This window comes from Myripristis murdjan, chromosome 3, assembly GCF_902150065.1.
Source record: "Myripristis murdjan chromosome 3, fMyrMur1.1, whole genome shotgun sequence".
Lineage (NCBI taxonomy): Eukaryota > Metazoa > Chordata > Actinopteri > Holocentriformes > Holocentridae > Myripristis > Myripristis murdjan.
The window spans coordinates 8,469,748-8,495,935 of record NC_043982.1 but is presented as its reverse complement, the minus strand read 5'-3'; the positions used below and the strand labels follow the sequence as shown (position 1 = coordinate 8,495,935).

The 26,188-nt window shown below is 41.9% G+C and overlaps 1 protein-coding gene across 5 annotated transcripts in view; it reads right to left on the bottom strand.

Moving 5' to 3' along the window:
- mrvi1 (murine retrovirus integration site 1 homolog) overlaps positions 1-25,767 on the bottom strand; it is a 30,651-nt gene extending 4,884 nt beyond the window's left edge. Inside the window, exons 1-17 of one of the 5 annotated variants that reach the window (XM_030048558.1) lie at positions 25,764-25,767; positions 16,359-16,371; positions 10,954-11,163; positions 8,764-8,870; positions 8,565-8,626; positions 6,861-7,037; positions 5,913-5,996; positions 5,738-5,787; positions 5,528-5,584; positions 4,851-5,315; positions 4,586-4,664; positions 4,006-4,126; positions 3,829-3,859; positions 2,446-2,586; positions 1,981-2,112; positions 1,161-1,314; positions 294-343 (exon numbers count right to left, since the gene is read on the bottom strand). In XM_030048558.1, the coding sequence (XP_029904418.1) occupies positions 294-343; positions 1,161-1,314; positions 1,981-2,112; positions 2,446-2,586; positions 3,829-3,859; positions 4,006-4,126; positions 4,586-4,664; positions 4,851-5,315; positions 5,528-5,584; positions 5,738-5,787; positions 5,913-5,996; positions 6,861-7,037; positions 8,565-8,626; positions 8,764-8,870; positions 10,954-11,025 (1,782 nt within the window). In that variant the 5' untranslated portion in view covers positions 11,026-11,163; positions 16,359-16,371; positions 25,764-25,767. Of the gene's footprint in view, positions 1-293; positions 344-1,160; positions 1,315-1,980; positions 2,113-2,445; positions 2,587-3,828; positions 3,860-4,005; positions 4,127-4,585; positions 4,665-4,850; positions 5,316-5,527; positions 5,585-5,737; positions 5,788-5,912; positions 5,997-6,860; positions 7,038-8,564; positions 8,627-8,763; positions 8,871-10,953; positions 11,164-15,059; positions 15,313-16,358; positions 16,391-25,763 lie in introns of those variants that run through there. The other 4 variants (XM_030048556.1, XM_030048557.1, XM_030048554.1 and 1 more) reach the window with 4 other exon arrangements.
- Between the last annotated feature and the right edge of the window lie 421 nt (positions 25,768-26,188).

The window sequence follows — 26,188 nt, the reverse complement described above, 5'->3', positions numbered from 1 at the left end:
GTTTTTCCACATATGAATTTTTAACAGTTTGAGCTCAACAAAACAGTGCCCATCAGACAGGCAAGATCACTGTCAACTTTAAACCAAACCACACAGAAACTCTCTGGATTGATTGCACTGGGGGCATGGAGGAAAAACATATTTTTTCTGTATTTAAAAGTTTTACAGCTCTGCACCTGAATCAGCATGGTGACGTCACTGAAGGAACAATTTCATGAACAACAATTTAAGGATTAAACTTCATCAGAACATGTGCAGAAAAACACTGTCCAGAAAAAGCTGAGGTGTTTCACCTTTCCAAGTGTGAGCGACATGGATCTCGATGGCCGTGGAACTCCGTCATCTTCATACACAGCAAAGAAACACAGAGCACAGATTACAGATGAATCTAAACTGTTATTCCCAGTAAGAATCTCGTCATATTGCTCCAGTGAAGCTGTTCAGTTGCTAACATTAAAATACTTTCAAATATTAAAAGCTTGCCATACACCAAAATGCTGTGGAATCAACAAACAATTACTTTTGTGATTAGCGGACTTTGGTAATTGGGCCAGCTCCTGAGAGAGAACAAGTTTAATCCCTTAAATTCTGATTTTCCCTCAACTTTCTACTCAAGTAGCATCAAAGTTAGATTTCTCCACATATTTTACGGCAATGTCACATACATATTCTGCATCTGCTGGTTGCAGCTTCATTGAAGCCACATCATACTTACACTGAGTGAAATATTAAAAGCCAAGATGACACTTATTTATGGCTGCAGCATTACACCAACTAGAAAATACACTGAGGTCTCGTGCATCATTTGATGTATGTTTCTCTGTAATTCAGCAGGACATATTTGGATATTTGTAAACACTGGGCTTCCCACCAAAATTTCAAGTAAAGTTCAGTGTTTTGAATAAAGCCCGGCTGTGCAGCAATGACAATCGCACCAACGGGAGCAGCAGTCGAAGAGGTTAATGTAAAACAAAAGAGAGCTAAAAGTGCACACAAACTCACCAGAACCACTGTCTAGAAAAATGCGAGGCTAAAAACAGACTTTAATGCCTGAAAGAATGAATCTCATTGCCCAGGAGGAATGTAATATGAAGTGGGTTGCGTCTCATTCCCTCTCTGTTCACTGCTTCATCTGACTGCTCTCTCTGGTGTAGCTTTACCTCCAGTGTCGACAGACCCTCCATAACAGCGATTTGAGTTCTGGTTGGCCAATTTCTTAAACTCCATCAGTTCTGCGTGGTCCTTCTCATAGGTCCTCTTCAGATTTTCCACATATTGCATCATGACTTCGGTGGCCTTGTTCATGCGTTTCTCCTGTCGCACAAAGAGAGGGCAAATGATGCAAGCCTGCAAAACAGAGTCATTTTTGCTGAAGGGGTTGCGCTATTCTGCTCAGCCAAGGGGTTGTCTCAGTGACAGTTTACAGTACTCCTCTGTAAATGTCTTATTTTTCAACAGAATTTCTTAGATGAAAACAGATTTTACTTCCAACTTTGGAATTGACCAACAGATAGACAGCTTTCATATTATTGCCTTTCCTGCATTAACCTTGTGCTACTTGCTGTGAGGTCAAGGAATATCACTGCACAAGTTATTATTTGTAATGAATAAAAATGTCCAACTGCGAGAAACAGTGGATTCCATGAACCTACAACTTCACGTTTTAAGAACGTATGAATGGCAATTAGGATTGTAGCCAGAAAATGAGTGGAGACCCTGCCGGTTAGAATAGACGTGCAGCCATCCGGGTTACAAATAGCTGGAGATGTCTGTACTATAAATATAGCGTGCAGCATCCCTCTTCTCATTTACTGATATTTTCTTTGGCCAACATGAGAAGCACATCTTATATCCTGCCAAACAAACATTCCAGTGTCTCCTTTGACATCCCAGAGAACACAGCATCTTTGATATGTTTTCACACTGAAGCATTATTTTCCTCTTTCACTGCAGCTGTTGTTGTGTGTGTGTTAGCTGTACCTGTCGAACCGCTCCAACTATCTCGGCCCTGCTGGAGAGCCGTGTGGCCAGGCGGTGCAGCACTACCACCGTCTCAATGAGACGCTGGTAGGCCTCGCGCTGCTCCAAGCTCTGCCACTGCGGTGCTGTCATCTGCAAAAACAAAATAAAAAGGAGCATACATCATGTCACTTTTTGTTTCTGGGTCTGAGACAGAAGAAATATTTACTGTGTGGCGTGCTTCCAGTAAACATTCAACTTTAAAGTGGGTGTTGGAAGACAAAATACAAACTCATCACAGATGTCCGAGGAAAAAACTGGGGACACTGTATGTCATCTAAAAGCAATGCACCAATGAAAAATACTGCAGAGAAAAACTACCAAACCCGACCTTAACTTGTTGCACCCACCTCTGTGAAATGTCAAAAAGCAAGTCAATCTTGCATCAACAAATCTCCTCATCAGCTGCAATCATGAGGAACTAACCTTTAAAGCACCTTTGAACTCTTCCAGCTCCTTCTCGGTGTTTTCCTCCGTCAGGTTGCGCTCCCTCTCTGCCTGCTTGAGTCGGGTCTCCAGAGTGTAGTTGTCGTTACGAAATGCCAGCGACAGCTGAATGAATGCGTTCTGTTGGGAGGACGTGACTGCATCAGAGCATTCAAATGAACGGCCACGTGGGAAAAATTTGAATCAAGATCAGCTGTTGATGATGGACACACACCAACTCACTGGACGTCCACACCGAGCGGATCAGAGAGATGAGGTTAAACAACAGTCTGCCCAAAGAAAACATTCACACTGCTCACACATACTGAACGGGACTGTTTCCGTGCCACTGTGCAACACTCAGTGCCCTAGCCAGCCAATATGCATGTTTCCATCACTTAACTGGTCAATGTCTTGAGAGAAATAAACTCAGCGGCCCTGAGATGAGCTTGGGTATTAAAGCCACTATTCTGCCATTTGACCTCCCAGTGTTTTTCTGCGAGGATCAAAGCCAGCCCGCGGCGCACTCTGAATGCTGTCCGCGCGAACATGGGCCGCGACAGAGAGGAAAGATATGACCTCTGACTGTCCTGAGCCAGACACATCCTCCTGGGAGCAGCAGGAGGGGCTGCAGCCCGGGACTGACAAACTCACTTATGTTTGCATTCTCTCCACAGGGACAGGAAATCACACAGGGTCTCATCAGGCCTGAACAGAGAACCACTTTCCTGTGGACAGAATGCCGCCAAACACACACAGCCAATTTTTACTACCGAGTAATTAACGGCTGTCGTAAGAAAACAGGCCGATTATCATACACTTGGACCTACACTTGGAAAATGGTCAGCATAGGGTGCAATAATATTTTCTGGCTGCAATGTTCAAAACAGTTTATGGTCCAATTTTGCTGTTCAAAGTCAACAGGCTACCAGTAAACCGTCTGACCTTTTCTAAGATGACGCATGAAGACAATTAATTACCCCAGGACATTCAGAGAGAGGAAGTTTCTTGACTGACAACGGCAGTGAGGGACAACAACAACAACAAATACAAAAAGTCGTGTTTTATCATCCTAGAAAATGAGACTGCAGTTTTATGCTTTTGGTAACAATAAAGAAAGACTATACAAAATTTAAAAAATATTAATTATATTTTCATATGACTACCCAGTTAAATGGTGTATGTGTTTATCAGGGCAAACAAAAGAGATGCACTGAGCTTTTCACACAAAACTGACAGTATGCATGGATAATGTAAAAGACACTGATAATTTATCATGGCTGGAAATAATTTGAATTCTTGTGGCTTGTATTGTCACTATAGAGAGTGGAAATGATGAATTTGTAAGAATCGGTTAACCACCTTTACAGATCAGATACCAACCTCAACTTCTTTTTCAGTGAGTGGAGGTGCACTGGAATAAAATCAAAGATTAATTGTTAGTAAAGTAAGTACTTGATGATTTTTTTAGACAGTGTAAATGAAGGGGTTACTGTTGAGTTATTAGATTAAGCTAAAAAGTTAAAGTTTGCCGAGGTAGGTAGTTGGCTTGCTACACACCAGCCTGGGAGACCCCGATGAAGCTTGAGTTTTCTTAGCATGATATCTGAGATGTTTGGCATGGCATCAGATTTCTCCTTAGTCTCCTCAGCACCGGGGGAGACTGGAGAGGTTGGAGTGCCTGTGGGCATATAAAACGACATGTCAGACCTCAACACGGCCAGTCCTCTTTCCACACCACCACATACTTAATGAACTTGTTGGCTTAACATCCATGATGGTCTGCTGAATGCCTATTACATGCTTTCACAATCATGCCATCTGCTGATGACAGTTTAAAACAGCAGGCTTGTGTGTGGTATCAGGTTGTCAATGCACTGAATAGGTCACACAAGAAGAAGAAGAAGAAGAAGAAGAAGAAGAAGAAGAAGAAGAAGAAGAAGAAGAGGTCCAAGAAGAAGAAGAAGAAGAAGAAGAAGAAGAAGAGGTCCAAGAAGAAGAAGAAGGAGGAAGACCAAAGTTCATGTTTTCTGTGGAATAGAATTTTCCTGTGGTTCAGAAAGGGGCACGTCTCAGGTGACATGCTGTTTTCAGTACTTCCAGTCTTTGGTATATAATAAAATAAACAATGTCTGCTAACCTTTTTCCTGTTCAGCAGTTTCACTCAAGTCTGGCAACTTAGATCCAATCATGCTTTGGTTCCGCATCAGCTTATGCTCCTGAGTGCAGACAGAAAAGATCCACATTAGCATCAAGCAACGTAGAGCAGCTGTTGTGGCCTGAACACAAGTATAAAATATTGTCTTACTTTCTTTCGGCATTAAAGAAATATTTAACTATTATGAGAGTTATAACAATCATAATGAAAGCTGTGATACCAAGTTGTTGCATGGCTTTCACGGTACCTCTCGGAGTTTAGACAGTTTCTGTACACCTCCAGGCTGGGCTGGGAGGTCCTTGTACCCTGAGGATTTGAACAGAGCGTCCCAAGGCTTGTCCGCGGGAGAGCTGTTCTCCTCTGCCATTGGGGGCAAACTGGGGGCTCCATTTTTGGTATTAAGGGTTCCTACTGTGTCCCAGGAGACAGCTCTCATTAGTGGAGGGAAGGCTCCAATCGTCTTGATCTCAGCTGTACAAGGAGCCTGCTGAGTGGGGGGCCGGGGGACAGGCTTGGCCACCCCTGTGGCTGGGGCCTGACAGGGGCCTCGGCCTGGAGCAGCTCCCTCATCTGCTTTATTGACTGCTGAGGGACCGGGACTCTTCACACAAGGATCACAGTTCTCCTTCTGAACTGCAAAACGAGGTGTCAGGGTGCCAGAGGACACTTTCCGTTTCTCCGTGGGCTTCCAATCCACCAAAAGTCTCGGGGTCTAAGAATAACAAGGTAAGTATTATTACAACTCTTTGTGATTCTTTGGTGTGAATGAAGCCACAATGTTAGCATTACAACATAAATGTAAAGTATCAATTAGAAATTCTGCCGATTCAACTAAATCATAGATTGAATTGCTATGAAATGCCTTAATCGATTCAGTCAGAATTCTTGAAAACCAAAGATTCACAGCCCTAATGAGAGGCTGACCTCCTGCTCCTGGGTGGCGACACTGGGCTGCTCCCTCGCCGATGGAACCTCCAGGTGCTTCAACAGACGGCCACACGGAGTTAACAAGAGTAGATTGGTTGATTCAGCGATGAGGAAATTGAGTTTTATCACTTTCACCTTAACACTGACAATATTACTGTGCACAAAAGAGGACACACATAACTGAGTCGATAACAATAAACCCTTTACCTGACCAGCAGATGGTGAGCCGGCATGGGTCGCCTCTGTGGGTCCCACTGCTGGAGGAGCAGAAGACATCTGCTTATTTTGTTCAGACAAACTGCAGTAGGAAAATATTGCAAGCTATTGCACACCAGCTGTGTTTAATTGAGCAGAAAAACACAGGCACAGATGAAGTACATACTAATTTGAGGGGGCACAGTGAGTGAGGGACTTCTAGATGAACATGGTGAGGAAGATGGAGTTGGAGTTGGAGTTGGACTGAGACCTGTGGATAAAACACTTTTATGTAAATTAGCTCACTGTGACACTGTGCCCTATTGTAATATAAGAGGCAACTAATCCTTCTCTATCATTTTTACAGGACCATAACAGGACAATTTACTGCAGTTAAGCCACATTTTACATTGCAGCAAACCATATTGTAAATCATACAGTGTACTAAAGAAATTATAAAGGTGGGGTTGAAACACTCACCTTATAATAAACCACTGAACTGATAATGGTGTAATTGCTGTGTGGCATAAAGAGCGGCATAAAGACCGCTGTATGCCCAATTTCATGTTATCAAACCACAATAGTGCTGCTGCTTTTAGGAAAACTAATGTGGATGACTTTGGTGATGGAATACTGATGTGAAGAAAGTCTGAAGTCTCTGAAAGTTCATTTTCATCTCATTGTGGAATGAATGGGAAACTGGCTGGGTAAGAGGGAGGAAAAATTATATCGGAGTTCTAAAATACGACTTTTGCTTTGGGAAAACGTTAGCAGATATATGGAGTATTTACATTTTGTATTTGGAAAATCACTGGTAAGGTCCCTTAACGTGTATTTATCACTTTGTGTCACATGGTTATGTGAAAAAGTTTCTTGGCTGTATGGCTGTATTTATACAAGCAGAGCAAACAGCCCGCCTTCACATCACAGGAAACACACTTGATAAAATCAGATGAGATTTATGTGTTCAGACAGAGACATGCTGAAATGGTTCACATGCACTCTGAAAGCCAGCCATTGTTTTTATTCATAAAACACTTTGAAAACAGTGTTGTATGTGCTGTATACAGGCTTTTCTGTGTAGATGCGTCTGTAAGGCTATGTAGGTGGTGTGTGTGTGTGTGTGTTTACGCACTACCTGTCGGCGAGTCAGTGAGGCTGCTGGTGGACCTGCGGCCCCGGCGAGTAAGGAAGCGGTCGCTGACCTTCTTTGCCTGCTCCAGCAGCTCCAGGTTCTTCTGCCGGTCCTCCTCGGAGAGCTGCAGCTCCGGCAGCGGGTCCTTCACCAGGTCAATCACATTACCTGTGCTGTCTGAGAAAAGAGACACATACATGTACACACACACTCGGATGGGCGAGTGTGTGTGTGCATGTGTCAGCTGCAGTCAGGAGCTGTCGAGGTGCAAGTGTGACAAACAATAAAAGGCAAAGCAATGCAAACAACAGCTATAGACAGGCAGCCGCATAAACTAGAAGTAAAACAGATTTATTTTAAATTGGAAAATGTTTGTGATTAGAAAACAATTCATCGTCTCCCACCGTGAAATTGAGGATAGGACTTAACTTTGTGGAATGATGCGTGTCATTGCTCAGTTCATTCAGGAATTTCAACATTACTGTGATTAGCCTAAGGGGGCATTGCAGCCTTTATTTAATTACCCGTACAGTATATGTGTTATTTTGGATACCTCTGATTACATTTTGACAAAACTTTGGAGAATGCTGCGTGTCTTTGCTCCATTCTTGCATGTTGCTCTGACTGGCCAAGAGTGGGACTAGATCATTCATGGGTAAGATGTTTATTTTTGATTTGCTTTACTATTGTCTTAACATCATTACTATAACTAAGAAGCACGAGGAACTTTCTTTGAAAACTGTGTTTGCCTTTGCTACGCACAGGAAGAGCTGTATGATGGATTACTATCAGCTCTCTCTAAGGCTAAATTCAGAAAAGGGTGTGAGCCACTGGACTTCACTTCAGCTGATCAGGGATGGCCAGCCAAGGATATATTTTACCTCTTCCTCAACTAAGGGCAAAAAGTCAAAAGTAATAAAAGCAGAAGAGGCATTTCAGGCATGAGGGAAAAGAGTGTGTGGTTAAGCTGACAGAGTACGGCACACCAACAGCTTCAACTCTCTCTTTCTCTCTGAGGACTATGTGACATTGATGACCAAACTTAGATATTTCTCAAAGTGAAGTTTTCTTAATCTATGGGCTGTGGTGCTTCTTCAGATAGGGCAGACAGCTGGCAGAGGACAGTGCTTTGAAAAATTGGTGGGAATTCAGCAGGGACATTTACATGCTGTATGCAAGCAAGATGGCCATGAAAATACTCAATAAGACTTCAAAAGACCTTTTATTTAAGTAAACAGGAATCTTGCAATGTAAATACTGTTGAAAATGTCACCTCCATATGAGTTTTTCTCAGGGAGCTCTTGTTTCCCAGACTGAAAACACAGGGGAATACAGCAGAAACAGGATAAACAGGAGCAGGACTGCTTGTTCCTTTGCACACTATGATCTGAGTGGAGCATCAAAGAGCTTTGGCTAATAGGGCGGGTAAGCTCTCATGCCAAGATTGGGGTGACAGTGACTTCACTTTAGTTCTATTGGGTAAAAAAAAGGTTGGTCCTAGGTCCTTTGGGTCTAATTTGGTTGATCTAGCTTGGTCATAGGCTAAACCGTTCAAGAAACCCTGCTCAAGATAAAATCAAAACAGCCTAGGATTGTTGTGGTTGAGTCAAAATAAGATACAGTACTGTTTGTACCACATGGATTCTCTCTGCCTTGAATAAATGCGTGGATAAAATCAGCGAGGAGGTAATAGGGTTTACCCACCAACTGTGGTAATGGGTGCTCCAGAGGAGTTTCTGGCCAGGCGAGCTCGGGGACTGTGTGGTCTAGGAGAGACACATCCATGTTACAGATGCAGTGTTTGGAAACCTCTGTCTAATACTGTGGGAGATGTTTTTCCAGAAATATCTGAATGGCACATGGCTTATAAAGTACTTCTGAGTTATACACACAGGGCAAATACCTGGCCTGCTCTAGAGGCCGTCCATCATGTTGCACAATAGTAGCCTGCTGTGGGAAGACGATAGTGGGGGCGGTCATGACAACGGCTCGGCTTTCGCCTGGTGTGGACTGGAAATAGGATCGAAAAAAAAAACAACAACAACAAAAAAACAAAAGAAAACAGAAAGAACAGGACAAAGCTATAAGAATTAGGACTGTGACGCTAGCTCTGGTGTAATCTGTACACCTTCCCTATAACAATTCACAGATATGGTATCGATACAGTTAAAGCAATTGTACATTGCAGGCATTCAGACTTTGTAACCTGTAACATTACCTAAAAGAGTTTATATTCATGTCCCAAAGACGGAGACAACAAATACAAATCAAAACTCAAAAAAATCATGTTTAATGCACTGCATCTTTAAAAGTCTATGAGCAAAGGAGCACGGTTGCTTTGCAATGTCTTGTGAACAGCTCCTCTACATCAAATGTGGACCCTGATGTTTGTGAGTCTTTTGAAATGAAACGTCGTGCAATATCTGCTTCCTAAAACCCTTGTCCAACCATCAAAGGTAAGTATGCAAATAAACAGCGAGAGAGACATCAAACACTAATTCCCTGAGAGCTCCTCTAAGAGCTGCTTTTGGACCAGAGTCCTAATAAAAGGAATCCCTCTGATGGTAAAGCCGCAGGGAGGCCACGGCCGTGTTGTTATGAAGGTGGATGCTTTTTATACTGCTGGCATATGTCCTGAAGATTAGATTACAGAACTTCATTACATTCTGCAGAGATGCCTTATCTGGTCTGTGTTTATGACAGACCACAGCGGAAGACAGTGTTCTCTAAGGAACAGTAAATCAGGCAATCCTCCACTTCACACTTTGTTGCCTCCATCTATAGTAAATCAAATTCAGCAGAATTACATTTACTATCTTGCACCATGGCGAGCCCCAAAATAAATCCAGCGAGCTATACTGAGAGGTCTTTGGTTTTAAAGACTTAAATGGTAGCTCACTGCATTGGTCTCTGGGTGATTTACTGTAAGAGACTAGGAAAAGTAGACCCAAAGGACTCATAAACATATCCCAGGAATCCAATGATTTATAGATTTGTAGATATTGAACAGGAGGTCACCTGTAAAAGCAAAATGCTAACTATAATACACTTCTGACCCTGTTCTCCTGAATAGCATTACACCTTCAGTTACCATGGAAAGCATTTGAAACAACCAGAGGGTAAAAATGAGTGTGTGATAGGAATAGAGAAGGGGACATTGAGCTCTGTCTTAAGTGGGACTAATTAAATATTTCCACAGCTAAATAAAATGGGCAAAAATAGCACTTATCAAAGACACTTGGTGATACAATTTCCTGATCTGTGCCAAATGGACTCTTCAATGGCCAGCTTTTACCAGCTGGGATGTTTTTGCCAAAACAAAACAAAAAAAAAAAGGTAACACCTCATTTACTGGGCTGCAAATTTCATGTTACCTAGGTGATATTTAGTAAGTTACGTATTTGAAATTTCTGTGAAAATTACAGCCAACATTTACCTCAAAATTTATTGAAAACCAAAACACTCTTATGGTGACACTAACTGTGTCACCAGACTCATTCTAGATGAAGATTTCAAATCTGTCAGATCATAAAAATGAAACCAGGGTTGCTACTGATCATGGAATTTCTTGATTATTGTGAAATCGTAAAGGAAAACTCAACAGCTCTACCCACTGGAACTGAACCACTCTAAGATCAGAGGTGAAAATGGTATCGAATATCTTGTCTCAGTCTGGGTATTTTGCCCAAAATGTTAGAGTATTCCTTTAAATCTGCTTTTACATGTGCAACTTGAATGCAGCTTTTGTGCAGTTTAGTTATAGTGGAGTTCTACAGAAAAGTCATCAAACAGAAATCACAAATTCAGCTTGCAGCATCATTTGAGGTGTTCACAATGCGCATCAGTAAAAGAAACAGTTTCAGTTTTCAATCAATTTTGAGGTAAATGTTGATGTAAATTGGGGGTAATTTAAAATAAATTTCAAATGCATTACTCACTAATTATCATCCACTTACTATGAAATTCACCCACAAAAATGATGTGTTACCAAACAAAACAGAACAAATCAATGTTAAAACCTTGCAATGACACACAGGGTGTACCAGTGAGGTATTGCAGGTTATGTGCCAGAGAAAGTGCAGAGGGTACTCACTGTACTGGGGGAGCTAGAGGAACTGTCCAGCTCTTCAGGGGAATCCTCCTCTTCCTCAGGGAGTGTGGGCATGACGGGGAGAACTGAGGGGCGTGAGCGGGTGTGGGGGAAAATAAAGGGTCTCTCCGCAGCAGAGGGAGGGTCACAGGGCTCTGCGCTCTTATGTTCACTCAGAGATCCCTGAAACAAGAGTCCCGCCTCTCTCTGGACCTATAAACCCCCATACACACATGCATGAGCAAATTCATATATGCAAAAGAGTTGACATTTTTGCCTGCACTGTCTACCAATGAGCACTTTAAAATGTCACTGGGGTGACATTTTAAAGCCACTGCTACAAGGATGTCTTTTCTATCAGAATACACATTCAGATCATAGAGGCCTTATAGCTCACGCCTATGCCATGTGCCTTGCATTATGTAACACTAAATCAATATATGATCGTATATACAGTACATGTTATGTAACACTAAATATAAAACTTGGTTTCTTGGTAGAATATAGAATTCACAAAGCAGTCACTGTAAAAACAAAACCCCAAAATAGTTTCACTCTCCACTGCCTCCTAAACATCAGCCGCCTTGTTTCTCAAAAAGTCCAAATTTCCCTTAAAGAGTATATGCTATATTCCCAAAATAGTCCGAGGTCATAAGGCATGTCAGCATGACGTCATTCCATCCCTGCAGCCATTATAAACACACAGTATCACACATACAGTATTCCTGGTGACAAACGTGCAAGAAAAATAAGGTTTGTTTTACCATAGTATTTAAATGTTTGTGCTTACTTCAGTTTCTTTACCTGAAATAGACTTTGATTGATTTTAGAATTTAGTCCCTTTTTGAAGATGAAGTTGTGTACTGAAAAGCGTCTTGATGAGAATAAGAGGATGTGCTTAAAAGCCAGAATATTTGTCAATAAGCACGAGTGATATACTGTACTGTGTAAATGTCAATAAAAACTGTCCAGTGGTAATATTTTACCAGCCGTGGCCTCAGGTCAGGCCACTGAACCCAATTTCTCATCTGTTCTCTGGTTGAGACTCCCTGAGCTGAAGTGAAATGACCTGTGGCACAACTCACTCTGGGTTCTCAGGACGTTCAGGAAAAATATTTCTCTGGCTGATAAAAGCCAGAGAAATTTCAGACATGTCATCAGACATGAAAAGCGAAAAAAGTTGATAATCACTTAACGATAAGATTTTCTTCTTTAGGTTAACTTAATTAACCTCAATGTTTCTTTGTGAGGAAGAGCAGAACTAGATAATAGGAGAGAACAGAGGGGGGGTTTCTTGGGAAGCTGGTACATTCTGGAGGTTAAAGAACAGTGTTGGTGTAAGTGAGGACGTTTAGACTCAATTGACAAAAAACCTGGAATAAGCACATAATCCATTAGCAATGAGAACCATGTGACCTAACTCTTCATCAAATGGCATGCTTATTCCACATTTTTTGTTCATCTAACAGGTCCTCACTTCAACAAACGATGAACAATGAATGATGAATGAATGATGATGATGAGTGTCTCTTAAATTCAGTCTTCAAAGTCCTCCTGTAAATTTATTGAGGCTGCAGGGTGCAATACATTTGCTGCACAATTGTACTATGCGTTATTTAAATAATGCATTTCAACATTGCAAATGAGCTGTAATTTGCATTGTTTAAACAATGCAAAATACTGCTATACGCATGTTTATACCCATTTTCAGCTGGTCTTGTGTTATCAATAGGTGACAGGCAGGCAGGCTTTATTTACCTCTTGGTGAGGGTAGCTTGTGCCACATGTGGTTCTTTTTGCATTGATTGTCTGAGCCAATAGCTCTGTCCTTTTCACTAAGAAGTTTATGCAAATAAAACTGTGTTGCAAACTCGTAACTCCAGGAGAGAACTGTGCAAGTCATGGTGCGTTGTCTTTAGGCAGAGTGCTGCTGGCAGGGTTAGTGAATTGGGTGCTACCTGTCTGTTGTTTGGTCTCACCAAAAAAGAAAGACTTTCATTCTGTATGCATGACCAGCAAAGGTGCAATGTGACTGTATTTTTCTCCCAGTATTGGTCATGCTCTCCAGTTATTGCACAAGGAAAGTGAAAGTATACTGATTCTGATGCTAATGATCACTTCAGAGGTATAGGCAGCTCAAAGCAGGGCTAAGTCCTGCACCCTGTGCAGTGTGCTGTTCAACGTCATGACAAACACGACGGCAGGTTTCTGGGAACATATAGGACTAGAACAGCCGTGGCTCACTGGGGAGGAAGTGGCTTGTTTGACTGTCTCCCACTGAGCACCAGTGATATTTCCTGACGATGGGAATCCTGTCACACAGACATAAATTTAGTCTTGTTTTGCAGCCTGCAATACATTAGTTGCACAAATGTATTTTTTTTTTCAATTTAAAAAAAAAAAAAAAAAATTCTTTTATTAACTATTTAGCTATTTGACATTGTGTAAGTTGATTCACAGATCATTCCTGAAACTGTGTGTTTCAGCTCGGGAACGGCTAAGTCTTCAAGTGTTGTTATTCAAGTTAAAGCAAGGGATCAGCTTTTAGGCTCTTTAACAACCATGAAATGAATTGTAGACAATTTTCAAACAGATTACCCAAACGCCGGTAAAGTCTTCAAGGCTTTGTAGACTATGGTACCAACCACTAGTGCTATTGATAATCTATTTAATCTTCAGGGGAATTCCTTTCAATCTTCATGTACAAAGAAAAACAGGAGGAAAAAAGCGTCATCGGACAAAGTTATTGGCTTTCATATAAGTTCAACTATGCAGTTCCAGTAAAAATTGTGGTGTGTGCTTAATGTAAAATACATCACTTAAGGTCAACTGTGTACCAATGTGGCAATGCCACCATAGACACCTACTTTACAATATGATAATGCGAAATGCAGGGAGTTTTGTTGGTGGGCTGTAGGCTTAGTCATTATTGTGTGAACTTGTCTGGATTAAGTGTGAAGGATGTTTATTTATAAGGAAAAGGTCCATATTATAGCTTTGATTTTGCTTAAAGTAAAAGTAAAAATAAGATATTCTCATTATGCCTGCCTCTGTAAAGGGGCTCTCATTAAACAACAACAACAACAACCAAACCTGTGGCCACATGTTTCATAGAATAAGAGAATATGGCTGTGGTGCTATGAACAAGACCACGAGAGCTCTTGCTGCCACTTGACACAGCCTGAAGCCAGATGTAAACCTGCTGCCGCGGGAAGCTTCCCCGGCACACCATGAGACTAGAGATAAATACTGCACAGTAACTGAATCACTCCTGATGCTTTCCTGTTGAGGAACAGGACAGAACAAACTCTCCTGCAAGGCCGGACACAGAGTGCACCTCCTCTATTCCTGACCACAGTAATGATGATTGCGTCTTGGCTGTGTGACTCCCAGGACAAAACACACTTGGCGAGGGGACAGAGGGACTAAAAGTTACCTCACAGCCACAGCCAGGCCTCGCTGCCTCTCTCCTTGAGAGGGCGAGGGAAGCAGAGCCCTCCTCCCTCCTCTGTTACATAAGCCCGCTCCCTCATGCCAGATTTGTTTAAAATTTGGTTGTGTGAAGCACAGGGAGTACAGGGCCAACAGAGGAAGTGGTTGCTACGGAGCCACAATCTGAGATAACAGGATATAGAGGAAGTGCGAGAAAGAACAGAGATGGACAGGGAGACAGACAAGATCAGTCAGGTGAAGAAAGTCGATAAGTCCACTGACGGACAAATGCATTCACACCTGCTACTATGCAGCAAGCAAAGGGAAAGATAATACTTCAGATTGTAGCTGAACACAGCCTGGATGGTAAGCTGGGTTGTGAGCAAAACTGCAAGTTACAATCAATGATGATCACTGGGTGGCACTCTCAGGCAAACACTATATCTGCAAAATCCCTGCTTCAACAGTTATAAGACAAGCAATGTCACACCAAACAAACACCAATCCAAAATGAACCCAAACTCTCCAGAAGAAGTTTAACTCTGCTGTCAGTGTGCTGCGCCGAGCCTGCCAAGGAGTTCAGCCTGCATCTGTCTGCCTTAAAAACACCAGCAAAAACCCTCAAAGCCACAGCACAGCAGATCATCGCTACCTGTCCACACAGACGCACACATTACCTGAGTCCTCCGCTTGCGTTGTAGAGATACGCACTCTTGCTGACCTCCCCGCTCAAAGCAGCTTCCCACAGTCAAACTGTCATTCTCAGCCTTTTACACAGAAAGCCCTTTCTATCCTCGGGCTTCTCCTTCCCTCTCCCGTCCCCTCTGTTCCCTGTCTTTTTTCAGCAGCAGCCTCTCTTTCACTCCTGGGAGCTTTGACCATTTAAGGAGAAGGCTCTGTATGCCTCTTTGGGCTGCTGTGGAGTGTGTGCGTGTGTGTGTGTGTGTCTGTGTGCGCCTGTGTGTGTGTGTATTCTCAGGCTGCCGCTTCACTGAGCTTTGACTGATGATCCCTCAAAGTGAAATGAAACCTGGGGAAAGCCATGTTGTTGTTTCTGCCGAGATTATTTTGTTATTGTAATCATTGTGTGGGAGCAGAGGCTTGGACAGTGGGAAAGTGCGCGTGAGCAAGTGTGCCTGTGTGTGTGTGTGTGTGTGTGTGCGTGTGTGTGAAAGATAGAGAGATAGAGATTTTGTCCATGTACTCTGTGTTTACTTTCCTAGTTAAGTGGGAACCACGCATCCACTTCCGATCTCTTGAAGTTCATTACTGCTTGGTAAAACGGCAGCATCAAAATCCTGTGCCGGCTGTGCTGCTTTTATTCAGTGAGAGCAGTGACAAGACGTTTGCTTTCTGGGCATTCTGATCATACACTTTCTTTTTTCTCCTGGCTGTTAGTGGAAAAAAAAAAACAGCACAACAGTCACATTGTCTGGACGGACACAGCTCGCATTTACTGTGGCTCTAATGTGCGTTAATAATTTTCACTGCTACAGTGTGAAGGATACTCATCAAAGGATTGGTTTGTTGGAACCTAAATAGGGGTTTAGGAGACATAATGCTGTGTCCATGCGAAAAGGTCAGATGTTCTTCTTATTTACGCTTATCAGTTGGATTTAAATAGACTCCTGAGGTGTGTGGTGTCAGCATAGAGAACAAGGCTCAATAAGTTTTGAGTTTGTGATCACACATGTGCCATGGAGTCCTTTTAACAATCTTGTTTGGGCACTGTGAATGAGGATTAAAAAAGTCAGCATTATCTCTCCACTGGCAAATGGAGAAGTTGAAAGGAAAGTGAAAATGACTCATGTAGCTGCCACAGGGCTTGTGTTTCAAACAAACCAACACACAAACACCCACTTTCAGTATGTCAACCCACTTTCATATAAATAATACATGATGTATAAGTAAATATACAACATATACATACTATAATCTACAATATTACTTATTTAAAAAGTAGAAGGGAGGCCTACCTTGCTGCTGCTGCTTTGTCCCGTGCCACCTGTTGGAACCAGAGCACAGACAGTGAAAACAGCTGATTTGCATTTAACAGGAAAGCCTGTGCAATGCAAATGGGGGTGGTGCTGTTAAAAATAAAATAAAATAAATAAAAAAAAAAATACAATGAAATAAAATATAATAAATCAAAATAAATCGAAATAAAATAAAGCGAGTTTGACTGTCCTGCACGGTGGGATCTTCTTTCATTTCGTAGAGCTGTGTCAGGAAGCACCTCACCCCCTACCTTTTAAAACTAGGGGCAACAATAACCTGGCAACCATTTAAATGAGGTGCTTGAGCCGCTGGTTGAAAGCTCTTGGCCCAAGTCGGGGCTATTGTGTGCATCTCCTCTGGAGCTCTCATGAAAAGGTCAGTAATATTGTGATACCAAGCAAAGAGCTGAACGTCAGTACCTTGCTGACATTAAGTATGTAGAACACCTTTACAGCTGAGGAGTTAATACGTCACTTTAGGTCTCATTAAGGAATGATAGAAACAACAGATGAGCTTCTAGAGAGGAAGCACCGCTGCAATTCAACTGCGAGAGCTTTCAGATAAGGAAAAAGATGTTTTTGTGTTTCTCTTATTTGAGATAAAAACAACTTGTTGCAAGAATTTACACTTCACTGCTTCCATGAGGCTTATGTGACATCACTGCGAGAGTATTTCACCCCTGAAAGGGATAAAAAATATTTGGTTTGACATTTCCCAAATAAATACCTCCAGAGAAATATTTAAATGTGTGGAAAAAAAAGTGGAGGTGAAATGCACTAACCCTGAGGCAGTGAGCAGTGAGGCTGAAGAGACTGATGACGTGAGCGACAGAAATGTCCTGGCAGCTGTGAGGACTTTCACGCGCTCGTCTCAACTTTGTCAAAACTCCATTTTCACAGAAGACACTGACAGACTTTTTTTTTTTTTTTTTTTCTTCATCCTCCCCATGCCACAGTGCCTCCATCTGGAAAGCCTCAGCCTCACCACATACTGCTCGCTTCAGGTACGTTGGCTTTTCCTCTCCACCTTCCCCAACATGTGCGGACACCTCATCAAAGAGCACCGTGTGCACAGCCCGGCTCGCACACAAGAGCGCCTCGCCAGACCCATTTGTCTTCTAAAATATTTACATTCACTCTCTCTGCGGTGGAGCATTATTCACCAGCTCCACGCAACAGTCTCGTTTTAAACGATGACAAAAAGCCTTAATAAAACAAGTTTCATTCCTTTATATAACTTAATATGTAATGTTGATGTGTTTGGTTGCCTTAATATGCCTATTCTTGATTTAATATCCCATTTAAAGGGTCTTATTCCTATAAAAATGATAAAGGAGGGATATAAAAAATAGCCTCAAAAGCTTTAATGGAGACAAAGTGACTGTCTACATATTGGCAGTGATATTCTAGCTGCTTCATCAACAGTGTTTTTTTTTTACATCAAACTTGAGGCATTGCTGGCATCTATTTCTCCTTTTATGAGACAAACTCCCTGTAAAATGATGCCCTCCACACCATGAGAGCATAATGACCGCATTGCATTATGCTACATCTCCATCTTGAGGTATTACAAGATCAAACTGCAGTGCAAGCATCACAAATTACCTGATGTGATTGCTGTTTGGACCACAACAACACAAACTCTCTCATGGAGGCTGTAAAACAAACTAACAAATGGATATGGAGAACTCCAACTGAACGTTCATCTAAAATGGCGCGTTCACTCCTAAGCCCACCCACTCAACATGTTTGAAACTGCTAACGATCACAAATAAACATCTAAATCGGTGGCTTTGCAGTCCAGGCCAGCAATATATAGGACCCTTGGGGAGGGAGGGAGGGGCGGGGCGGTGGAATGGGGGTTGCATAAGGAAGAATGTCATCCTCAAAAAACTTAACCCTCATCCAAGGAAAAATATCGTCATGACCCTATTTGAAGGCTTGGGAAAAATATGTGATGGACTTGACTTTGAACAACAGTTACAGCAGCATGGAAAATATGTGTACATACAGCAGCTTTCAGATGCTGTTTATGCGGCTACAAGGTGTATGAACAGCAGGTATAGGAGACACAGAGGGTTTATAGACAGAGACTAGTAACAGTGATTTGTGTTGGGCTTGTTCTCAAAGGAGAAAGCTAAAAAAAAAAACACATTGGAGTAAATGTAGTGTATGCAATGCTTAGGAAAGCCTTTGTTATCTTCTACTGCAATGCAAGCGTTTCTGTTGGTCCTCGGTTATACAGACTATGTGCACACACACAAGTAACAGCCTTCCTCTTTTTCCCAGCAGCCTATCCAGGGGTTTTCTATTTATAAAAAAGATCTTATAATCAGATTTGATCTTAGAAATGTTGTAATTCCAATCATAATTGTGATAATGTGCTCTGAGCTTTGGGATTTCTTTTGAGGAATCATGGATTAATCATTTTGACCCTTTGAAGCACATTTCACATGTCTTCCTTTTCTCACAAATGCTCCGCCTTTGTCATATTCTTGCTGTTATGCACCTAAAGGCCTGTATTGCATAGCTCACCTACATCATGACCTCTAAAATCATAAGCCTCTCATGCATCTCAGGATAGACTTTGACAAATTCTCAAAATGTCATCAATTAAAAATTGGATATACTTAAAGAAATGCATTACCCTCCCCCTGTTTACATTACGATAAATGACATCGACTTCCCCTCATTTTCTCCAGGGACCCTTATCATAAATAATATACGCCCCCTAAAAGCTCTCTTCCTCCTCGCTGTGCCAGCTGGTGTGTACAATGTAAATATCACTTGTGTCTATTTTCAGACATCCTCAGAGATTACAAATGGAGAGAGAAGTGGTTTTGAAGTCATCTGTGTCCCCCAGGATCCCCCATAAGCATGACTGTACTTGTGTATACTGTACTGTACTGTACTGCTGCCTTCATACCATTCATGGGCGGCTGTGGGGGGACTTCCGGCTGTACAGGAGGTGCAGGGGGGCTCCTGAGTCTTTCGCCATCTTTAGTCTCCACATCCGACACAGTCACAAAGGCTTCCTCATCTGTTCCAACATCAGGTGGCTCCTCGCTGGGACTTGGTGGCTTTAGAGAAGTAAAGAGGGAGGGAAAAGATAGATCACTGCCTTCTATATGAGGTGTCAAGAAAGAGAACAGACTCATATTACTTCCTGATAACTGTGATACAGGTAGGATTTCAGTGAAAAAAGAAAAAAAATGCACTGCATAACTACATAACTACTGGTTATCTGTGCTCTTAAGGGTTATAAGAGTGAATATGCATCTATATTTTATCTCCTATAGTTTCAGACAGTTCAGTGTAAGAATGAACAATTCTCCTAAATCAAGAAACATCTAAGCTTCTTCTGTTCTTCTGCCAAAATGGTTGAAAATGTTTGTAGCTATTCACAAAATAAAAGCATGATAACTATGCATTTGTGCACAAATATTTTAACAAGACTGCAAAATGTATCCTGTGCATTTCCAAATAGCTGTTCAGAAGTAGAAAATCTATTGCAAAGTTGCAAACTGTGTTTAACCCTATGGCACACAATGCACACAAATACATTTTTGGTTTTCAACTTTATAGTTTTGGATACACATTGTTACATTTACACAGTGGTATGACCCAGCTTTGGACTGTAGAAAATGTGCCGAAGCCATCAGAAAAACTTTACTGTGAGAAGTCCCAGGTGGCAACATAATGACATCACAGGTTCAAGTCCTCTGGTATCTGGCACTGAGAAAGAGCTGCTTTTGTTTGCAAATACAATATACTGTAAATATAGTGTATAGTATAATATTCTATTTGATCAAGCTGACCCATACTGCAATAATATAAGTTCCTAAAATGCATCTTTTTCTTATTAATCTTAATAATGTGACAGTCTTTGGCCTAAGGTGGCAATAGCACTGAGCAGTTTTCTAGCATTTATCCCCCCCATTATCTTATGTCATGTTTAGTTCAATTAAGTTAATCTATAATTAAAACACACCAGCACATGCACCTCCAAATCCTGAGATTATATAAGGTACTCATGGATGTACTGCAGACAGTTGCCTTTCTTATTCTAATGTGATGCAAAAAGACACTGACAACACAGACAAACCTGAGTTAGACCCTTTTCCCCGAGCTTGGCCTCCAGAGCGCTCAGCTGATCATGGGTGTCAGCTGCTCTGTCCAGAGCCGCCTCCACCTTCTCGGTGATGCTCTCCATCCTCGTCTTCACCTGGCTCACCCTCTGTTCGCTCTGTCTCACCAGCTCAGCTGTCTCCAAGGCGCCGCTCACCATGGCCTCCATCCGTCTGAGGGTCATGAGAAATCCGTCTGCAGTCACCTGCAGCTGGGTTTGTCCCTCCTCCTCAGGCTCTGTGGACACAGCTGCATCCCTGTGATCTGTCACTATCTTTCTGCCAACCTGTTGCGCCTCCTCTCTCACAGTGTTGGTCTCCTTGTCTATCTGCAGAACTCTGGGGGCTTTATGCTTGGTGACAGACTCCTGTGCAGTTTGTAAAGCAGCTTGCAGGTGGCAGACCTGCTCCTTCATATCATGAATAGTCTGCTCTGCTTGCTGGAGCTTAGCGTGTGTCTCAGAGAGGGCCTGGCTGCTGTTCTGGCCGTCTCCTGTCCTGGTCTTGGCCCCTTCGACTCTGAGGGCTCTCCACAGGTTCACCACAGCCGCCTTCCTGGCCTCCGGGCTCTGGGCGTGGACCGCGGTCTGCTTCTCGGCCGGGTTCTGCCTCTGCTCCTGCTCCCTGGCCCTGCGCCGCTCCTCCACCTTTTCTCCTCTCTCCTCCCACACAGACTTCTGCAGCTCCAGCTCCTGCAGCCTGAAACCACCACCTCCGTTTTATAAACAGCTCTCTCACACATTGTTATGTCTGAAGTTACCGAGGGGCCCTAAAACTGCACTTATCCCTCATGACTTCTTAGACACAGGAGATAGCAACCCCTATTGATTGCATAATAGAGAGGCCCATAAATACACTGTCAAATAGCAAAACCAGACTCGCTTTTTATTAGATGGAGGCAGATTCTCAGAGGAGTGACTAATATCAACGAAATCCAGTCTGTTACCATAACAGGAGAAAGGGAGGTAAAAATTCACATACACATTGACAAGCTGCTGCTTGATGCGTGCCTGTTGTTGCAGCCTCTCTTGTGTTTCCACAGAACCAGGATCCTGTGCATGAGAAGACAGACAAGAGAAACACACATTTAAATATACGGAATATGGGAGTGACTACAAGAATTTGCATGGTTTGCTCACTGGTCATCAATAGCATCCTGTGTGCACGGTTAGGCCTTGGCTACACTTTGCTCACCCTCTCAGTGTAGTTAGGGTGGAGAAGGTGAGCTAGTTCAGCAGACTTGATCCGGTGAATGATGCTCTGAATGCCGCCTCTGTGTGTGTGGAGGGATGGTATGTTTATTTCCTCCAGATCTGCATGATGCTGCTGCAGATAGAGGTGTTAAAAATGACAACTTATGGTCAGAACATTGCAAAAAGGGCTAGAACTGCCAAGATAGGAAGGGCTGTAAAACTACAACCTCTAAACACTGAGCCTTTCCTACCTGCTGTATGTCCTGCATCTCGTGCCGCAGGGAGCGATGATTGGGAGGCTCTCCAGCCCGACCATACAGACTCTGTGGACTAATGAAGTGCCTGTCATACCTGTCAATGAAAGATGAAGGACATCACATTCAAAAACTGACTGAATATAGCTGGAAGAAGACATAAAACACCCTGAAATGTATAACACTGACAGTGTAATTCATTCATTGATCATTTTCTCTCTCTCTCTCACTCTCTCATTTAATTTGCTCTAAATAAATAGGCTGGGCTCGGATTCGAACCCAGGATGCTGCAGTAAGGACTCAGCCTCGATTCGTGGTACGTGCTCTACCAGGTAAGCTGCCGGAGCGCCCCCTGTAGGTTGGCTGTGTTCACACCTTTCAATTAATATAACAAAATTGGCAAGTGAAGTAATCTGAGATTAGTAGTTTTAGTCCTGGTAAACAGTAGTAGACATCAGTTCTAGTTACCTCAAAAGAACCTGTTGTGAATGTTCTTGTAACCTCGTCAGCTCCAACTGCAGACCCTTCAATGGCAGAAACACAGGTAATGTATTAGATTACAACTTCACAAGCACTTTACATAAAAATGAAAAAATCTAGGACATTTTGATTGCGCAAGGCCAAAGGATGTCTTATACACAAGACAGATTTAAAAAATAATATTTCATGTTTCACAGTCAGAAAACAGCCAACTGTTGAAATACAGTCAGTCATGTCTATTTTGTAAAACTTAACCTCACAATTGGCACTTTTCATTTGAACAATATAGATCAGGTGTTTCTCTAAATAGATGGCATTCCTACTCAATGTGGTTTCTTTTCAGGGTTTACATAACACTGTATAATGTTCCCACTCTGGCTTTTCCTATAACATTATACAATGTCAACTGAGTTGGAACATGACACAAGTACACTTAGTACCACTTCATCAAAACATCGTTAAGCTCTGAAAATTGACACTGAGTGATAGTTATCAGCTGTGGCCTTTACAAACACCATGTCTCTGTTCTGTGACTGAAATTCATATCATGACTGACTAACATAAAGTACCTCAATAAGGTTGTGATTCTCCACATGAGACGTTTTCATCTTATCCATGAGAATTTCTTTCTGCACATTAACAGACAAACACGGAGACAGACAAAACCAATCAGTGTGGACAGTGAATTTCTGTGATGAATTCAGAGATGAAGTACATGATGTCGCAGCTGACTGACCTTGGTGATTTCTCTGTCTCTTAGAGCCAGCATAATGAGGGTTTCCTCAAGTTCTGCCTGTGAACATGTACAGATTTAACCTCAGCGGACTCGTAACTGAGAGACAGAGACAGAGTAGGGACTTTATGATGTGCTCCTACCCTCAACTCAGCGTTAACCTTCCTCAGTTTGTTGATGCTGTCCTCGGAAGACGTCCTTTCAAACATGAGTTTTTCATTCTGCGTGGACATGAGGAATACTTTTAACTCCACTCATATCATTTATTCTTTATTTGGAGGGGACTATAGGCACAGTTTTAAAAGATTTGCACCAGAGTGAGATGCTAATTTTCACCTGCAGTCCGCATTAGAGACATAAAAACAGTCACATACACACAATACATCAAGAAATAACTTAACTTGTATCACAAGTAAAATACACCTACTTCATCTCTGCAAAGAGAAACTACATATTTTGAAAGAGCAACTACTGCAGCGCATTATAAACATAAACAAATGCTATAATTTACAGCCTTATGGTTAATTTACAGCCTTAAGATTCATGTCCAAATTACCTTATCTTCAAGCCTCCTGATGTGAACTTTCAGGCATTCAATCTCATTGTTCTGCGGACATAAAAGCATATAACATAAATAATAACAAAGACTACACATCCAGCTTTGCTTCTCATTTTCTCACAGTAGTAACTGACTCCAGTTTGGTACCAGTTTGGTGCAGCTGGTCTGGGCGCGGGCCGCTCTCTCCTGGGCCTCCTTGAATGCCCGCCGGGCCTCCTCCAGCTCCTCTGTCAGGGATCTGACTCTCACTGCTGACCGCTGAGCACTAAACAAAACAGCATCTAGTTTATTTTTTTATGTAGACTAAGCAGAGCATCAGCTTCTACAAAAATAGCAAACACTGAGTAAGAAAATGGATTTTAATGTAGTTTACTGTGGCCAAAAATAATATAAAAAAATATAATACAACAAATTACATAATATTAAAACTCAAATGACCTGGGATCTCATTTCAAAAGGTCTTCTCATGCTGAAAATTGTAAAATAGAGCCAACATGTGCTATGACTGGAGGTAATGAGGAAAGGGATTAAATCTTAAATTAAAAGCATCAACCTTTAAAGGGACAGTTCACCCATTTTGAAAAATGTGATATTATTTCACTTCCCTCCTAGCTGTTCTGTAGGACAGTAGTGGTGCTATCGTCCTCTCATTGTTACTGAAAGCTGGATACTGGCTGGATGCTCCAAATGCTAACTGTTAGCCTTCTGCCATTGAGGTAAACTTCCCCCCGGCTAACTATTCCTCGAAATATTCCCTGCTACCTAGGAAAAGGGACCTGTTCTTAAAAATAACTTCATTTATCCACTCAGAGTTTGAACATCACTTTGAAAGAGTTGCACTCAAAAACTAAAATGCACATACAACTACCAAAAATGGGTTCACTATCCCTTTAAGCATATTGTGCTTTTCACCTGGCCAGCTTGGCTCGCAGCTCAGTGATCTCCACAGTGAGCTGCAGGTTCACATCTTCACACTGAGCCACCGTGCCCAGCAGGCTGCTGTTCTGCTCGCTGAGCTTGCAGTGAGCGTGCTTCAGCTCGGCCACCGTGTTCAGCAGCTCCTTCGTATCACTGGAGACAAACAAACAGAAGAGTTGCAGGTTAAGAGATTGATAACATTGAGTAACTCTGTGAAGTGATTAAAGGAGACAAATAACTGACCAGATACAATGGTCACTTCCCGAGAAAGTCGTTTTGCTTTGAGGACTCGAGAAATCCAATCCTGAAATGTGAATCGAAATAAGTAGATTTGTAGATTGTAGATTTATTTATTTTTCAAAAGAAATGGGACAGTTTATGTTAATGCACATATACATGTAAACATGTGAGATTATAGCCATGTGGCTAATTTCCATCTCTAGTCCCATTGGCAGGCTGGTGTTGTACATAGTGTTCACATTATTAATAATACACAACAGAATAAAAAAAAGAAAAAAAAAACAGCATAGTTGATCATGAAACATACAGGCCAAGGGTCAGGGGACCATGCGCATTTCACCACTGCTTAAACACTAAATTATATGTCAAGGGGCTGATTAAAGTGCATAGTACTGAAGTGTAAAGCCCATTATTATATTGTAAATTGTCCAATAAATATAAAGTGCTATTTTAATTGCCCAATACTCAATGCATATTACAAGAGTATTGTGTCTGAATCATTCTCAGAAGAGCGGGCAGAGGAGTTCAATCTTACCGTTTACAGACACTTTAGAAGAGTCTGGCCAAGATCCATGACTGTCATTCACATCGGTACTGAAAGATATGAGAAGCTGTTATTCCCTATGGTAACTGCAGTAATAAGAGAAGGGAGTAGCAAATACTGACTGACAGGACGGCTAATTACAAATACATACAGGTGTAAAAAAATACATTTAATTGCAGATATCCCTCTGTGTTTACAGGATTAAGTCAACACAAAATGTACTGACTCTTACAGGGTTAATTCTTCCCAGGTGATTCTTCATCATTTCCCCTTTCCCGATTTCTGTGCCTGGCGAAGTGTGCTACTAAAGCTTACAGTTTTTTTCAATCGCTTTACCTCCTTTGTCAACTCAGAAATGCTGATATCAAAACAGTTAATCCATAGGCCTAATGAGAGGTGCACTTCCCAAAATAACACATTTTGTTTGAAAAAGGCTCTTACCATGACAAAACATTTCAAACATGCAGCAAAAGCACATTTTGTCACCGCCCAATACAACTCGCAGTCAAGCGACATAATCCAGCCACTCACTCACTTCATACTCAACACCAAAATGCAACACACCTTTTTTAGTCTGAGCAGGTTCAACCTTACTTTTTTCCTGTGTGTATTGCAGTCATATTTTTCACAATTTACATAGTTACATATTGTAAAGCAAGTAGCAAAATCCAATATTTCCCTCAAACAACTCAACTTATGCCCAAATGAGTAGATTTCTTCAGTCAGCTCTACTGTACTGTAACACAGCTGACAGCACAATA